Source organism: Sus scrofa, chromosome 3 (genome assembly GCF_000003025.6).
Source record: "Sus scrofa isolate TJ Tabasco breed Duroc chromosome 3, Sscrofa11.1, whole genome shotgun sequence".
Taxonomy (NCBI): domain Eukaryota; kingdom Metazoa; phylum Chordata; class Mammalia; order Artiodactyla; family Suidae; genus Sus; species Sus scrofa.
Window position 1 is genome coordinate 58901508 of NC_010445.4, and position 18248 is coordinate 58919755.

At 46.7% G+C, this 18248-nt stretch overlaps 1 protein-coding gene across 2 annotated transcripts in view; it reads left to right on the top strand.

Annotated features, from left to right (window-relative positions):
* ST3GAL5 (ST3 beta-galactoside alpha-2,3-sialyltransferase 5) overlaps positions 1–18047 on the top strand; it is a 56571-nt gene extending 38524 nt beyond the window's left edge. The window contains exons 4-7 of one of the 2 annotated variants that reach the window (XM_021087293.1): positions 4374–4717; positions 9649–9835; positions 11967–12125; positions 16311–18047. In XM_021087293.1, coding sequence (XP_020942952.1) covers positions 4374–4717; positions 9649–9835; positions 11967–12125; positions 16311–16559 — 939 coding nt within the window. In that variant the 3' untranslated portion in view covers positions 16560–18047. The remainder of the gene's footprint in view (positions 1–4373; positions 4718–9648; positions 9836–11966; positions 12126–16310) is intronic. The other variant, XM_021087294.1, reaches the window with a different exon arrangement.

An 18248-nucleotide genomic window follows, 5' to 3' on the forward strand; every position in this document is an offset into this window, starting at 1 on the left:
CCTTCAACCCAAATACTGTACCCTGGCCTGAATTATTTATATATTTATTTATTTATTTATTTATTTATTTATTTATTTTCAGGGCCGCACCTGTGGCCTATGGAGTTTCCCAGACTAGGGGTTGAAATCAGAACTATAGCTGCCAGCCTACGCTACAGCCACAGCAATGCAGGATCTGAGCCACGTCTGCAAGCTACACCACAGCTGATGGCAACGCCAGATCCTTAACCCACTGAGTGAGGCCAAGAATCGAACCTGCATCCTCATGGATGCTAGTCAGATTTCGTTTCCACTGAGCCACAACAGGAACTCCATGAATTTAAATCAATCAATAAAAGAGAGCATTGCCTTTTACTTAGCATCATGCCATTTAACCTATATTTCTGAGAGGGATTGTTCTAAAACTTATGAGGTAGAGAAGAAAATGGAGATTTTTATGGAGGCAAATTCATTGTTTGAAACCCCTCAACAGATTCTCACATCATGGTTTTTCCCAGCAGACTGCCTTATCATTGACAGTTGGAAGTGCCCAATGCCTGTTTATTCTCAATTGTGGGCAGCCAGCAAGCTCAACCTGGAAGACTTTCAAAAAGTGAAGCTCTCGTGTCCATGCCTCAATTTGAGAGAAGAGGGAGTTCCTGTATCTTTTTTTTTTTTTTTAACCTTTTTAGGGCCACACCCATGGCATATGGAAGTTCCCAGGCTAGGGGTCAAATTGAAGCTGCAGCTTCCGGCCCACACCATAGCTATAGCAACACCAGATCCTTTCTGGTGCCACACCTGTGACCTATTGAGGCAACACTGGATCCTTAACCCACTGAGCAAGGCCAGGGAGTGAACCTGCATCCTCATGGATACTAGTCAGATTTGTTTCTGCTGAGCCATGACGGGAACTCCCCTCTATGTCAGCTTCTTAACCCACTGAGCCACAACGGGAATTCTGGAATGTCCATCTATAGCGAAGAAAAGAACTTTGTTCATCCCTCAGGCCTGGGGTCTGAGGACAAGTGTGTCTAGATGTGTGATCCCCCTCTCGCCCTGCCCTCACAATTGGGCCTTAAGTGCCTCTGGGTGCAGAGTGTCACTGGCTTGGAGGCCCAGTCAGGGGGAACCCTCCATTCTGGGGCTGCTCTGGGTCACGACCAGTTCCTCGCTTGGCTTTCCTGCCAATCCCTCACAGAGATGCCAGTTGAAGCCCTTGGTCTCAGCGGTGGTTTTGGTCAGCGGCTCTCTGTGGGCAGAGGCTGGGCTTGTGGGACTTGGTGAGGTAGTAGGACCAGGTGAGCCTGCCAGCTCAGCCCTCTTCCTGGGTGTGCCACTGGAGCCCACGAAGTGAGGACACTCAGGACCATCTTGCAAGGTGCCCTTGGTGTCACATGGTGACCTGAGACAGTGACCATGTGTAGTGCCCACAGCATCATCTGAAGCTCAAAGACTGTTCCTTCCCACCTTCAGACACAGAGGCAGATCCTTACACGTAGACAGTGTAACTCTCCCCCATACTAACAACTTTTTCAAGCTATAATTTACAAAAAAGGGAGGGGCTTCTGCTATTGCCAGGTAAGTATTGTTTCTATAGAAATTTTCTTTTTTAATATTTTATTATTTATGTATTTATTTTTGTTTTTTGTCTTTTTCTTAGGGCTATACCCGTGGCACGTGGAGGTTCCCAGGCTAGGGGTCTAATTGGAGCCATAGTTGCTGGCCTACACCACAGCCACAGCAATGCCAGATCTGAGCTGCATCTGCGACCTACATCACAGCTCACGGCAATGCCGGATCCGTAACCCACTGAGCAAGGGCGATCGAACCTGCCACCTCATGGTTCCTAGTCAGATTCCTTTCCGCTGCGCCACAACAGAAACTCCAGCAATTTTATTATATAGAAATCAGTCAAGACTTTGAAGAAAAACATAGTGGAGACGAACATTTAAAACAGTATGGTGATAATTCTCGCACAATTCAAAAGACATGTTCAATCCTAAAAATAAATACCCCAGCAAGTCTGGGACCACACACACACACACACACACACACACACACACACACACACAACTTGGTAGGAGGAGGGATAAGACTGCTGCGTGTGGCCACGAGGACCGCAAGCACTGTGATGAGAGAGAACTTCCTGCCGGCTGGTCCCAAGGCAGCCTTTGGCCACAGCCACGGGGAAGAAAGGGGGCAAGTGGGCGTTTGTTCCACGTGTCTCCATGGCCTGCTGCATTCAGCTGGGCTCCTGTACTTGGCCTTCACCAGTCATTTCTTGTTGATGTAAAACATTAACATTCAGGGAAACTTGTATACAAAACCAAGGCAACATCTTTGTGGACATGACAGCCGGGCGGGTTGCACTTTGTTTCCATTCCTGACTGTGTAAACCTCGTTACTGCCGCTGATAAAGTGTGTTTCTCATCTACGAGATAGGAACTTGAAACAGGGGATCGTTTTTTTCATTGTGTTTTAAAAAATGACATTTACCATCTTAATTATTTTTAAATATATAGTTTGACCCCGATAAGCATATCACAATGTTGTGAAACAGGTTTCTGGAACCTTTTCATCTTGCAAAACTGGAACTCTGCCCATTGAAAGCAACAGCTCGCAGTCACCTTGCTGTACAGGAGAAAATTGACAGAACCCTGTAAACCAGCTATCATGGGAAAAATAAAAATCATTATTTAAAAAAGGAGTCGCTATTGTGGCTCAGCGGTTAGCAAACCTGACGAGGATCCATGAGAATGTAGTTCTATCCCTGGCCTCGCTCAGTGGGTTGAGGATCTGGCGTTGCCATGAGCTGTGGTGTAGGTCACAGATGCAGCTTGGATCCTTTGTTGCTGTGGTTCTGGTATAGGCTGGCAGCTGTAGCTCCAATTTGACCCCTAGCCTGGGAACCATCATATGCCTCCAGTGCAGCCCAAAAAGAGCCCCCCTCCAAAACCCAGCTCCCCGTTCTCCTCTCCCCAGCCCTTGGGAACCATCATTTTACTTCCCATCTCTATGAATTTGACTAGTTGCGGTACCTTCTATAAATGGAGACCTGCAGTATTTGTCTTTTTGAGACTGGCTTATTTCACTGAGCATGTGTCCGGATTTTATGAGACATGAAAATCTTAAACACCTCAAAGCACATTTTTTCACCCGAAACTTATTTGAACAAGGTTAGGCTGGGGGCCAAGTGGCAGGAGGTGGAGGTCCTTCCTGCTTTCTTAGGCAATGAAATAAATACTCTTGTTCGTAATGAGACTCTCCCAGGTTTTTCCCTCAAGTTCCTAGTACAGATTAACTCTTAAAAGCAGATGTTTTAAGAAATTTAAAAAGGGGCAGAGCCTCCTTGCCTTCCTGCTTGCATCTCTCACAAGCCTCCTATCTTATAAACTATTTCTTGCCTATCCAAAAAAAAAAAAAAGAAAGCAAATTTAAAAAGGAGTTCCCACTGTGGCACAATGGGATCGGCGGTGTCTCTGCAGCTCCAAGACACAGGTTCAATCTCCGGCCTGACGCCGTGGATTAAAGGATCTGGCATTGCTGCAGCTGCGGTATAAAGGTTGCAATAGCAGCTTGGATCTGATCCCTGGCCCAGGAATTCCATATGCCGTGGGACAGCCAAAAGAGAAAAAGAAAAGAAATTTAAAAAAAAAAGAAAAAAGAAAATAAGTTTTTTCGATAAATTGTGAACTTTTTTTTTTTTTTTTGTCTTTTTGCTATTTCTTGGGCCGCTCCCGAGGCATATGGAGGTTCCCAGGCTAGGGGTCCAATCGGAGCTGTAGCCACCAGCCTACGCCAGAGCCACAGCAACAAGGGATCCAAGCCGTGTCTGCAACCTACACCACAGCTCACGGCAATGCCGGATCGTTAACCCACTGAGCAAGGGCAGGGATCGAACCCTCAACCTCATGGTTCCTAGTTGGATTCGTTAACCACTGTGCCACGACGGGAACTCCAATTGTGAACTTTTTAAAAACAAATAAAAGCAGATGTTTTGAGGAGTTCCCGTTATGGCTCAGTGGTTAACAAATCTGACTAGGAACCATGAGGTGAGATGGCAGGTTTGATCCCTGGCCTTGCTCAGTGGGTTAAGGATCCGGCGTTGCCGTGAGCTGTGATGTAGGTTGCAGACGTGGCTCGGATCCCTGCGTTGCTATGGCCCTGGTGTAGGCTGGCAGCTATAGCTCCGATTGGACCTATAGCCTGGGGACCTCCATATGCCGTGGGAGTGGCCCAAGAAATGGCAAAAAGCCAAAAAAAAAAAAAAAAAAAAAAAAACAAACATGTTTTGACTGACACAATAGCCATCACAGGAGGAGGTGTCACCTGTGAGAGTCTTTCTAATGCCCAAGAGCCTTTTAAACTCAGATCTGTGTGATTCTTTCCAGAGAGCACAGAAATACGCCCAGCAAGTCCTGCAGAAGGAGTGCCGGCCCCACTTTGCCAAGAGGTCGATGGCACAGCTCTTCGGCCCCAGGTACAGCACGGACTTACCGCCTTTCGTGACAAAAGCCCCCTTGGGGAGCAAGGCTGAGTCCAAGTACGACCCTCCTTTCGGATTCCGAAAGTTCTCCAGTAAAGTCCAGGCCCTCTTGGAACTCTTGCCTGAGCATGACTTTCCTGAACACTTGACAGCCAAGAGCTGTAGGCGTTGTGTGGTCATCGGAAGCGGTGGAATCCTCCACGGGCTAGAGCTGGGCCCAGCCCTGAACCAGTTCGACGTGGTGATAAGGTACGTTGGTTTTAAAACCAGCCTTTCTCCTCTAGATGTTAGTTGGGCAGGGCAGCCTGGAGGGGGAAGTGGGGGGCACCTTTAGGGGCTTCCTTGTTGGAGAAGTTGAAACAAAAACATGAAGCGATGGGATGCCCCAAACTGTGCAGTACTGACCCTAATCTGGTAAAAGCCTTTCCAGAGGAGGTGAGGCTTGGAAGGGTAGATCCGGGTAAGCCAACCAAGGAGAAAGCTGTGAGGGCAGGGCCCGGAAGACGATGAGAAGGTGGTGGGTCGGGGGTGGGGGAACTGAGCCAGTAGGATGCCTGGCATCTGGGAGCTGGGGGGCTTGGGGTGGGTGAGTCCTGGGAGGCAGTGCCAGCTGGGACTGAAAAGCACCCAGACCAGTTTGGACACCACATAGCAGGCTAATAAGCAGTCACCCTAGCTTCTTTTGGATTTAGCTGGCCAGAAACTGTTTTTTTTGATTATGAAAGTAAAATATGTTCATTCTTGGAGTTCCCGTTGTGCCTCAGCAGTAATGAACCCGACTAGTATCCATGAAGATGCGGGTTCAATCCCTGGCCCCGGGAATGTCCATATGCCTTGGGTGTGGCCCTAAAAAATAAATAAATAAATAAATAAATATATAAATAAATAAATAAAAAGAGCTTTAAAAAATATATATTCATTCTTGAAGATGAAAAAATTCAGAAAACTACAAGGAAGAAAATACCACTCATAGCACAAATGGCCAGCCACAGTTAATTTGCTGCCCTTTTTTCCATTTTTGTTCAATATACATACTAATCAGTACATTTATATTCTTGTATTTTACTTTTTTAACTTAGCATCAGGAGCCTTTTCTTTCTCTTTGCTTTTGAGGACCACAGCTTCAGCATATGGAAGTTCCTAGACAAGGGGTCGAATCAGAGCTGCAGTTGCCGGCCTCCACCACAGCCACAACAAAACACAGGATCGAGGCTGTACCTGTAACCTACACCACAGCTTACTGCAATGCCAGACCCTTTACCCACTGAGTGAGGCCAGGGATTGAACCCACATCCTCATGGTTACTAGTTGGGTTCATAACTGCTGAGCCACAATGGGAATTCTTAGGAACATATCTGAGGCCGCTAACTATTCTGGGGAAGACTAACTTTACTACATGCTTATTAATGTTCCCTCATATGAGGGCATCATGAGTTGTTTAGTTGTTCTCCTATTGCTGGACATCTAGAATGTTCCCAGTTTCTTTGTTATTGTGAACATGCTAGGCATATTTTCCTGTGTATGTCTTTCTGTATAGCTCTGCTTATTCCCTTGGATATAATTCCAAGAATTCCTAGAATTGTTGGCTTAAAGATAATTGAATATTTTAAGGCTCTTGATACATTAGTACATGGTTTCTGTCTTAAGGGTGTGCAAAAAACCAGAAACATGGTGAAAGTTGGTTCCTCATTAAATCTGTTCAGCAGTCGTGCCAGTTTGGTTGAAGGTAGGAGATGGTAGGGATTTAGAGGTTTAGAGGTTCCAATCAGAGCATGTGGGATGTGGGCCTGGCCTGAGATGCAGGAAGTGGAAATAGAGGCCCAAGATCAAATCTGAGAGGTAGATTGAAAACGTGTGGATTTCCTTGCGGCTCAATGGGTTTAGGATCTGATGTTGTCACTGCTATGGCTCTGGTTATAGCTGTGGTGTGTGTTCGGTCTCTGGCCTGGGAACTTCTGTGTGCCATGGGCATGGCCCAAAAAAGAGAAAAGAAAAAAGCAAAGAAAGGAGTTCCTGTCATGGTGCCATGGAAATGAATCCGACTAGGAACCATGAGGTTGCGGGTTCGATCCTTGACCTCGATCAGTGGGTTAAGGATCCGATGTGGCCATGAGCTATGGTGTGGGTTGCAGACGCAGCTCAGTTCTGATGTGGCTGTGGCTGTAGTTCTGATTAGACTCCTAGCCTGGGAATCTACATGTACTGCAGATGTGGCTCTAAAAAGCAAAAAATAAATAAATAAATTTAAAAAAAAAGAAAAAAACAAAGAAAAAGGAAGTTACAGGATTTTCTAATGGTTTGACAATGATGTCATGGGATACCAAGGTTTCTAGTCTGGAGCCTAAGACGTTAGTGGAACCGCTGTCAGAAGTGGAGTCATGGAGGAACATCTCTGATTAGCGAGGGAGAGTGACAAGATCCATCTCAGGTATTCTGAGTGAGCAAGTGATGACATGTCCACATGATGGCTTTGTTGCCAGTAGCTGTGATCTTGGGCAAGTTTCCTGCTGGCCCGTGGCTCTTTTGCTCATCTGTAAATGGAGGCAGCAATGGTCCATACCTTAAAGGGTTACTGTGAAGACAGAATGAGTTAACAGAAGTAAAGCACCTGGAGCTGTATCAGGCTTGTGGCAGATGCTCAGGGCATGTTGGCAGCTATTTGGGGGAGAATGTGTAGGAAGGTGAGGTTCAAGGAGGAGAGGGCAGGGGTGGGTAAGAGGTTTGTAGGAAAGAACCAGACTTTTGTAAGGGCCAAGAGAGAGAAGCAAGAGGTAAGAACCAAGTTTTAAGGCAGAAGGTGTGAAGTGAGGTGTTCCCGTCTCGGCTCAGTGGTTAACGAATCTGACTAGGAACTATGAGGTTTCGGGTTCGATCCCTGGCCTTGCTCAGTGGGTTAAGGATCTGCTGTTGGAGTTCCCGTCGTGGCGCAGGGGTTAACGAATCCGACTAGGAACCATGAGGTTGCGGGTTCGATTCCTGCCCTTGCTCAGTGAGTTAACGACCCGGAGATGCCGTGAGCTGTGGTGGAAGTCAAAGATGAGGCTCAGATCTTGTGTTTCTCTGGCTCTGGCTCCGATTAGACCCCTAGCCTGGGAACCTCCATATGCCGTGGGAGTGGCACAAGACATGGCAAAAAGACAAAAAAATAAATAAATAAAATAAAATAATTTAAAAAAAAAAAAAAAAAAAAAGGATCTGCTGTTGCCGTGAGCTGTGGTGTAGGTTGCAGACGTGGCTCAGATCCCGCGTTGCTGTGGCTCTGGCATAGTCTGGAGGCTACAGTTCTGATTGGACCCCTAACCTGGGAACCTCCATATGCCATGGAGCAGCCCTAGAAATGGCAAAAAAGACCAAAAAAAAAAAAAAAAAGAGGTGTGAAGTGAGGGGGTGGGAGTGGGGTCAGGACTTCCAGGGTGGTGAAGGGTGGGGTGAAGGAGGATGGAACCTGCCGTTGTCTGGGTGCTTCCTGGGGCCAGACGCTGTCACATGCTCTGGGTGTCCTCATTCCTCTGTAAAGCCATCACGCTAGCCAGTGTCAGAGACGAGGACCGTAGGGGCACAGGGGCCAGGCCAGATCCTGACATTCCAAATGCAGGATTTTGAGGCTTCCAGAACCTCCACCCTGGTTCCGTGTGAGCAGCTGAACGGTCTTCTTTGCACAAGCAGCACTGGAAGAGGCAGACAGGGTCCCCCTGCCCATCCAGTGGTGCGTGCCCGGGATACAGCGGGGAGGGAGGTGAGAACTGGGCTGCATTCTCCCTCCAGAGGAGAGCTGCAGTGCCGGAGAGGGTGGCCTTGAGCTGACCTTGGAGAATGGCGGGGTTTGGCTCTTCACGGAAGAGGCGAGCGGGGAGATCTGGCAGGAGGAGGGAGGGCCTGGGAGAGAGAAAGGGAGCTGGTGGATGGCTCGTTGCCCAGTGATGGTGGGACCAGACTGGGGAGCATGGGGTATATAGGCGCTGGAGGCCACAGAGCGCTGGGGACAGAGGAAGGGGACTTAGCCAGATTGTGATGGAGTTGAAAAACTATTGGGGGTAACTTTTAGGTCTATAGCAGTTCTTCACAAAGAAATTGCCAGAAGAGTACAAAGAACTCCCATATTCACCCTTCTCCCACATTCCCCAATTGAAAACTCTTTTATCACATTGGCTTTATAACTTTCCTCTCTTTATACATTGTTATTCTTTTCTGAACCCTTTGAGAGTTAGTCATAAATCTCAAGCTCCTCCTTGACCCTAAATACTTCCGTGTGCATTTCCTAAGAGCAAGGACATTCCATTATAGAACCACAGGGCAACATTCAGAATTAGGAAATTCACACTGATCCAATAGAGTCCTTAGTCAGACTTCAGCAGTTATCCCAGTAAGGGTCATTATTTTTAAAACAAAAAGGAAAGAAAAAGAAAATAATAACTAATCCAGGATCGTGCCTTGCCTGTAGTTGTCATGTCTAATAACATCTTTTAATAATCCAGGGGTTAGGGATCTGAGACCTGGAAAAGGAAGTGAGTGGAATGGAGAAGAAAGGTTTATACAGATATGATAATACAGGGAAAGGACCAAAGGACTTTCTTTGAGATTTCAAAACTATGCCTGGGTGAATGGTGCTGCTTTAGGAAGAATTCTTAGCATTTCCCCCAAAGCATCCACCCTGAGAGCCTTCGTTGATCTAACCATTGTAAGTGCCCCCAGTTCCTGCTTTAATTTAAAACCAGGTTGCACTTGGGCCCATTGCCTTCCTTGGCCCTAACCCTGGCCATATACGTGTGGTTTGTGTCTGTCTTGCCCTGGTGTCTAGGTCTTCTTTCCTGATTACATTTTTGAAATTCTGCAAGAACCGCTAATATCTAGGCGCAACGTAAGCTTTCAAGGAAACAGCACCAGTGCCCAGAAAACACCCACAGTGTAATATGTTTGGGTTGGCTTAAAATGACAGGACTAGATGGAATTGCTTGTCATTCAGAGATTAGATACAGGCATCCCTCGCAGAGAGCAGACACCTGAAAGGGGCAGAACTGAGGGATGATGGAGCTGGTGGGAGGGTCACCCTCCCCCCAGCCAACCACACCCTTGTTCCTTGTCCTAAAAATATGTGGGAAGCACGCTGCAGGAGTTTTGCTGCAATAAAGTGGTGAATGGCTTACATTGTCAGTTCATCTTTGTCCTTTTTACTTAAATAGGTTAAACAGTGCACCAGTTGAAGGATATTCAGAGCATGTTGGAAATAAAACTACTATAAGGATGACTTACCCAGAGGGGGCACCACTGTCTGACCTTGAATATTATTCCAATGACTTGTTTGTTGCTGTTTTATTTAAGAGTGTTGACTTCAACTGGCTTCAGGCAATGGTCAAAAACGAAACCCTGGTAAGCACGAGCCGTTCAGCTCTCAAACATGCCTTTGTACAAAGGGAAGGGGTCTCTGATTGGCGTTAACAGGTTTTTGATTTTTAAACTGACATGCGTACTTTTGTGTTGGCTTTCAAATAACCTCTCCCTTTACAGAAGCCCCTCAGGACTCCTCCTGGGAATTGCCTTCAGGATGTGATGGAGTCACACGTGCAAATTGGGATCATTACTCAGTGTAAATAACAAGCTTGGGACCAAAACTGCTGTTTTTTGAGCTTGATCCCCCACCTTATTCCCTAGACTTGAATCTCTATGGCTTCTGGCTATTTTCAGAGATGAGATGTATGTGTGCAAATAGAAAGCATTATTGAGACTGTTCGGAAGAATATACATAAGTTCTCTGAGGAGTATTTTCAAAGAGGTTCTCCCAGAATTCCTTGATTGGTAGTGTTGTTGTTGGAGTCAGTTTGCAGTGTTCCGGAGGGGCAGGTGTGGAGGAGATGGCACTTACTTGGTCCTGTTTTTTTTTTTTTTTTTTTGTCTTTACAGTAATTTATCACCTTACTTTAAAGTAATCACCTGGAGTTCCCGTCGTGGCTCAGTGGTTAACGAATCTGACCAGGAACCTTGAGGTTGCGGGTTCGATCCCTGGCCTTGCTCAGTCGGTTAAGGATCCGGCATTGCCATGAGCTGTGGTGTAGGTCAGAGACGCAGCTCGGATCCCAAGTTGCTGTGGCTCTAGTGTAGGCCGGCGGATGTGGCCCTGATTTGACCCCTAGCCTGGGAACCTCCATATGCCGTGAGAGCGGCCCAAGAAATGGCAAAAAGACAAAAATAAATAAATAAATAAAGTGATCACCTTACTCCCCCACCCCTCCACCCATTATATTGAACTAAATTTCACAAGTCAACTGTTGAAGATTGTGTGCATTTATTTATTTACTTACTATCTTTTTAGGGCCACACCTGCAGCATATGGAAGTGCCCAGGCTAGGGGTGGAATTGGAGCTGCAGCTGCTGGCCTACACCACAGCCACAGCACATGGGATCCAAGCCACATCTGCGACCTACACCACAGCTCCTGGCAGCGCCGGATCTCCGACTCACTGAGTGAGGCCTGGGATTGAACCTGCGTCCTCATGGATCCTAGCTGGGTTCGTTACCCCCCTGAGCCACGACAGGAACTCCAAGAGTGTGTGCATTTATATGCACTTGCATAAACTAGCTGACTGTAAAATCAGTAAAACCTATCAAACTTTTCACATAAGTTTCTCATGCTGAAGAATTTGTATCTCCTAAGCTTGATTATCATGGTCACAGGTTATTGCAGTCTTCTGGATTTTCTAATGGGTAGCTGTTCTAGTTAAAAGATGAAGCACTCTGGGAATAACTCATGGTGAATTACCAAGGGACATCACGGGACTAGGAAGTGGAGTCATTTGGAAAGAGGATGTGTGGTGAGGGCCTGATCAGAGCAAGGTACCCATAGCACCTCATACCCTCAAGTTGGGTGTTTCCTTGGTCTTCCCTGGGCAAAATGGTGGCTTTGGATCCTAAAAAGTTGGGTTTTTGGGGGTTTTTTTTTTTGTTTTTTTTGTTTTTGTCTTTTTAAGGCCACACCTGCGGCATATGGAGGTTCCCAGGCTAGGGGTCAAATCGGATCCGTAGCTGCCGACCTATGCCACAGCCACAGCAATGCCAGATCCGAGCTGCGTTTGTGATCTACACCACAGCTCAGGGCAACGCCAGATCCTTAACACGCTGAGCAAGGCCAGGGATCGAAAGTACAACCTCGTGGTTTCTAGTCGGATTCGTTTCTACTGCGCCACAATGGGAACTCCCCTAAAACGTTTTACCATCTGCGGTCATTACCAGAAGAATTTCTCCCCCAAGCCAACAAGAACTCCTTCTGCAGTTCCTGTCCTTCTCTGGTGCCACCTTCATAAATCAGATCCTTAGAGTTGCTTGTTTGAGTCGAGGTCCTGGGTTCGCACAGATCTGTGACTTGGCTGCAGGATGCAGCCCCAGAGCCACCTGGGGCCCCACCCTCAGCTTTGTCCTGATGAGCAGGAGATGTGTCCTCCCCCTCCGATGATAAGATAACTTTATTAAGCGATGCCCCTAATGATGGCTTGCTTTCTTTCCTTAGCCATTTTGGGTACGACTCTTCTTTTGGAAGCAAGTGGCGGAAAAAATCCCACTACAGCCCAAACACTTCAGGATTTTGAATCCAGTTATTATCAAAGAGACTGCCTTCGACATCCTTCAATACTCAGAGCCTCAGTCAAGGTTCTGGGGCCGAGATAAGGTATTTTTGTCACTCCTGAAAGTTAACTGTTCTTCTCTGTGTCGGAAAGGCGTCGTAGGTACAGTGTTCACTTAGGCTCGGCTGTCTACTCAGAAGCATCTTCCAATGGAGAAGCCTAGTTAGGGATTCGATGTTCTGTGTGTTTTCCCCTCTCTGCATCTTGACCTCAGGGCTCCGCCTGTTTGATCGGCCTCCTTTCCTCTCCAGCCCCCAGGTCACTCATCTCTTTAGTATAATTTGCATGTTAGCACTTTGGTCACTGAGATGCTACTTAAGGTATTCTTACTCCAGGACTTCATATCATAAAAATTAAAGGCACTTCGGTGGTCAGAAAAACATTTTTTTTCGCTTTTTAGGGCCACACCCGCAGCATATGGAGGTTCCCAGGCTAGGGGTCGAATAGAATCGGAGCTGCAGCTGCTGGCCTACACCACAGCCACAGCAACGTGGGATCCCAGCCACATCCGCAGCCTGCACCACAGCTCAACAGCAATGCCGGATCCTTAACCCACTGAGCAAGGCCAGGGATCAAACCCATGTCCCAATGAATACTAGTTTGGGGTCATTAACCACTGAGCCATGATGGGAACTCCTACACATTGGGCTTTTCAAAGTTCCTTGGGTGATTGTATTTTGCAGCCTAATATAAGAACCTTTGTGATGTAGGCTGTTCACTGCAGTAGATTCTTTACCTGCAGTTAGCCTGTGTTGCCACCCGGTGGGGAGATGCCTTTATTACCTATTTCTTCATGATCTGAATAGCTAAAACTCTTTAAATAAGACTTTTTAAGAAACAATGGAAATCATTTTTAAACAAAATTTAAGCAAACCATTTCTATACAAGGAAAGCAAGGGATTTTGAAATATGGGGGCTGCTTCCCACACTGGGGGCCCGAGGTGCCTCCTAGGAGGTGGGGTTTGGTCCAGGGCACACTTTGCAAACACTAAGCCAGACTCAAGTATTGTCCACCAATAGGCACATTAGCAGGTTCTTCCATCTGCAGCTTTGAATCAAATTCTAATTAAAAAGATGCCTTACAGGAGTTCCTGTTGTGATTCAGCAGTAATGAACCCAACTAGTATCCATGAGGATACGCATTCGATCCCTGGCCCTGCTCAGTGGGTTAAGGATCCGGTGTTGCCATGGTGTGGGTTACAGACGTGGCTTGGATCTAGCACTGCTGTGGCTGTGGCGTAGGCTGGCAGCTGCAGCTCAGACTCACCTCCTAGCCTGGGAACTTCCATATGCTGCAGATGCGACCCTCAAAAAAATAGATGCCTTACTACAACTGTGTAAATTTTAAAGGGAGAGTTCTGCGGTAATTAAGGAAAACAAATCCCTAAATAGACTCCTGGAAAACAAAACACCTAGTTCTTCACTGTTGTCAGTAGGAGCCAAATCCAGTTCTGGCTCCAGCCCGGGACTCAAATACACAGCTCGGATGAAGTGTTTCACATGGTGGCAGCCATTCCTTTTGCAGGCTGCCAGTGTCCTCCGGGGCTCTACCCTCTCCCTCGACGGGGAGCCCAGGAGGGCCGAGCTGTTGCTGCCCATTGAAGGAGTATGTTGGGGACCCAAGCTGTGCTTCCTTCTTAGAGGAGAGTGGCTCTGCCCCTCCCCAGCTGATTGGCTTTAGCTGCTTTCTCCCACCTGGAGCACATGGGGCCCCGGAAGACTCTTCCAGGAAAGGAGAGTCGTTTATGAAAACCACAGACTCAGTGAAGATGGACCAAGGAGGTACATTTGCACGGGGAAAACAGCGTAAAAGAGTATCAATCCGTAGATGGCCAGCAGCCGTCAGGAGGGCTTCAGCAGCTCAGGGCTTTCTTATAACTTTTCACCTGTTAGCATCACTTTTTAACAAAACAGTTCTTTTTTTAACTTTTAATTTTTATTTTTTTATTTATTACTCAATGAATGTATTACATTTATAGTTATACAAAGATCATACAATCCAGTTGTATAGGATTTCCGTCCCACAACTCCAGCGCATCCCCTCACCCCCCCGAACAAAACAGTTCTTTTTTAAAAAGATAACATATTTTGACAAGATTCTTAAACTAAGTTATAAAGAGGTTTCACTATAAATATACTTGAGTATCTTTCAGTATATTTCTGATAATATAGATTTATATTATATATATTCAGTATAATATAGATTTCTGTATCTTTTAAACTGCCCTGTCTCTTTATTAAGTTCCGTAGTGTTTTTTGAAGCACGGGCAAATGCTCATTTGTGGGTTTTCAGGTCGATCTTATTTTAAAAATAACTTTAGGAGTTCTGTTGTGGGCTCTGCAAGTTAAGAACCTGACTAGTATCCATGAGGATGTGGGTTGGATCTCTGGCCTTGCTCAGTCGGTTAAGGATCTGATCCGGTATTGCCTCAAGCTGTGGCATAGGTCACAGACATGGCTTGGATCTGGCATGGCTATGGCTGTGGCATAGGCCAGCAGCTGCAGCTCTGACCTGACCCCTAGCCTGAGAACTTCCATATCCTGTAAATGCGGCCCTAAAAAAAATTTTTTTTTAATTTTATTTTTTGTCTCTTTAGGGCCACACCCATGGCATATGGGAATTCTCAGACTAGGGTTCTAATCAGAGCTGCTGCTGCCAGCCTACACTGCAGTTCATGGCAACTCCGGCTCCTTAACCCACTGAGCAAGGCCAGGGATCAAACCCATGTCCTCATGGATACTAGTCGGGTTCATTACCGCTGAGCCATGATGAGAACTCCTGGGTCATTTTCTCTTGCTTTCTATTTCAAACATGCGGAATGACAATTGAGTTCCCTTTTAACAAGGGAGGTTGGCTTTGAGAGAAGACAGGACAGATTGGGGAGCAGGGAGCAGTTTTTACCGAGTGGTGGGTTCCCTGTATGTTCCCTCATCCACCTTAATCCATGGCCTCTGAAAGTGTCACTGCTGGTCCACTTTACAGGAGAGGAGAGTCATTTATGAAAACCACAGACTCAGCTAAGATGGACCAAGGAGGTACATTCGCACAGGAAAAAACGGTGTAAAAGAATATCAATCAGTAGTTGGCCAGCAGCTGTCAGGAGGGCTTCAGCAGCTCAGGGCTTTCTGTATTCCTGCCTGCCCAGTGTGCTGTCCTTATGCAAGATTGGGGCGGAGGTCCAGAAAGTACGATTCCACATTTACATGTGGTGCGATGTGGGATATGAAGAGGGAGGGGTGACACAGTCAGAATCCCAGATATTGGATGTTTGGCATCCTAGCCAAAGTCAGTAAGGCTACATTTGAAAAAATATATATATATGAAAGCCTATAATCTGGGCCTAAAGATGTGCTTGCCTGCACAGAGTCTGAGCAGAAACTGGTTTAGCACCTGGACATGTGAAAAACGCCTGATGTGTTCTTTGCCAGGAAGGCAGGTGGGGGCCCTAAGCTACAGGTAAGGAATGGATATAGTCTTCACTGGTGGAAGCAGAGTCTGCTCTGTGCTAGGACAGAGGTTCCAAAACCTCATCCAAGAAGGTCTCGCCGTGGAGTTCCTATCTTGGCTCAGTGGTTAATGAATCCAACTAGGAACCATGAGGTTGCGGGTTTGATCCCTGGCCTTGCTCAGTGGGTTAAGGATCTGGCGTTGCCGTGACCTGTGGTGTAGGTTGCAGACTCGGCTCGGATCCCGCGTTGCTGTGGCTCTGGCATAGGCCGGCGGCTACAGCTCCAATTAGACCCTTGGCCTGGGAACCTCCATATGCCGCAGGAGGGGCCCAAGAAATGGCAAAGACAAAAAAAAAAAAAAAAAAAAAAAAGAGAGAGAAGGTCTCCTTGGCCATTTATCCCAGAGCAGACCTCGTAGACATTTGTCACATGAGAGAGGAAAAGGGCTAGTTTTGCCATTATGGCTTTTCCTATGTAGGACCAGTGGGTGGAAGTTTTAGAAAGAATACATCTTAGCTTGGGGCAGAAGGATCTGCCAGGCTGCCTCCTCCTGGTGTGTGAAAAGAATTCACATCCCAGACCATGCTTGAGCGTCTGGATTCCTGTCTTGAATGGCAAGTTAGACCTGAGAAATCAATGATACATGAAATTGTGTGATGTGGACAAATGCAGCCCCCAGCATAGCTTTCATTACTTTGTGTAGCATGTAGCGTCCTTGGAAAGCAAGGTCTGGGACTAAGTTTTTTTTTTTTTTTTTTTTTAACTTTTCTCCTTCCCAGAACGTCCCCACGATTGGTGTCATCGCTGTGGTCTTAGCCACACATCTGTGCGATGAAGTCAGTTTAGCAGGCTTTGGATACGACCTCAACCAACCCAGAACGCCCTTGCACTACTTTGACAATCTCTGCATGGCTGCCATGAATTTTCAGACCATGCACAATGTGACAACAGAGACCCGGTTCCTCCTGAAGCTGGTCAGAGAGGGCGTGGTGCGGGATCTCAGCGGAGGCATCCATTGTGAATTCTGAACCCAGAAAACCTCACTCGACAGCGCAGCTCCGACCTGGAGGGCTGCTCCTCGCAGCCTTCTTGACGCATTTCGTCCTACAATGACTCGGAAGTGCAGCCGGTGTTTTTTAACCTTTAATTTAAAAAACAAGAACAAACAAAAAAGTTCAATGCTTCCCATGTTTTTTCCCCTATTTATTTGACGTCAGTGTTTTTGCACAAAATTTCGTAAGCTAATTTCAAGGATGGGAAAGACTTTCCAAAGAGAAGTGTATGTGATGATGTGTTTTTGTATTGTAAGCAAGTTATTTAGGGCGTTCCACTGTGGCTCAGCGGGTTAAGAATCCAGCTAGTATCCACGAGGGTGCGGGTTTGATCCCCGGCCTCGCTCAGTGGGTTAAGGATCCAGCGTTGCTGTGGCCATGGCATAGGCCGGCAGCTGCACTTCCGATTGGACCCCCAGCCTGGGAACCTCCATATGCTGTGGGTGCAGCATTAAAAAGCAAAAAAAAGTTATGTAATTGGTAAAAACTGTTCATTTCTACTGCACACAGAATCCCAGGTAATGAGGTGCAAAGAGGAAGGAGGTCACTCCTTTGATGACAGCCCCCAATGCCTGATTCTGGTCCTCTGTTAGTCTGTTTGGGGGGAACAGAAGTTGGCACTTCCAGGATGACGTGTTCCGTAGCTAAACCACTGCGACTGGTTGGGCCACGCTGCCAAGTAAGGCCAGGGCCAGTTGGAGAAGTCCACCGTCCCTCTCTGTGGGTCTGCCTTCTGCGGAGAGACTTGAAGGAATCAAGCCAGGGAGACATCCTGCAGGTCCCTAGGCAGGAAGGAACCCAGAGACGTTCGCTGTGCCCCCTGGGTACTGCAAAGCCACCATGAGTAGCAGAAGCCACGGTCTGCCCTACAATTAGGACAGCTCTTGGGTTTCTTGAGAGCTTGTAACTGCCCTGCCAGACACTTGAACATTAACCTTCATTATGCCACTGTCTGTCTGAGGTGGCATATCCAAATAAGGACAAAACCTCTGTTCTCCAGAGTCATAGAGAAAGAAATTCCAAGAATAATCACATTTTCTGAAACACTGAAATGAAGTCTTCCCAGTGTTATAAATTGCCTATATATATATTTAAAAAAAAGGTTTTGGAGTTCTCGGTGTGGCTCAGCAGGTTAAGAACCCAACATAGTGTCCATGAGGATGCTTCGATCTCTGGCCTCACTCAGTGGGTTAAGGATCTGGTGTTGCTGTATAGGTCACAGTTGCCACTCGAATGTGGCGTTGCTATGGCTATGGCTGTGGCTGGCAGCTACAGTTCTGATTCAGCCACTAGCCTGGGAACCTCCAAATGCCACAGGTGTGGCTGCAAAAAAAAAAAAAAAAAAAAAAAAAAGTAAATAAAACTTTAAAATAAAAATTTTTTTAATGCCTACTCAGTAGTGTGTACCAGGCAGTGTGCTGGTCCAAAAATAAAAAAAGAATAAAAGCTTTTGAGGAACTCTTACAGTCTAGTTGATTTGAGTGCTTTTTTTATTTTTTAAAGAAAATAAGTTTGAGAAGTCTAGCTAAAATGTCCCTTTTGGATGGCACAGCCCAGCAGAACCTCAGTGTGGATGGCAGTGGGTTGAGGATCCAGCATTGCTACAGTTGCTGCTTTTATGCTGCAGCCATGGCTCAGATCTGATCCCTGGCCAGGAAACCTCCA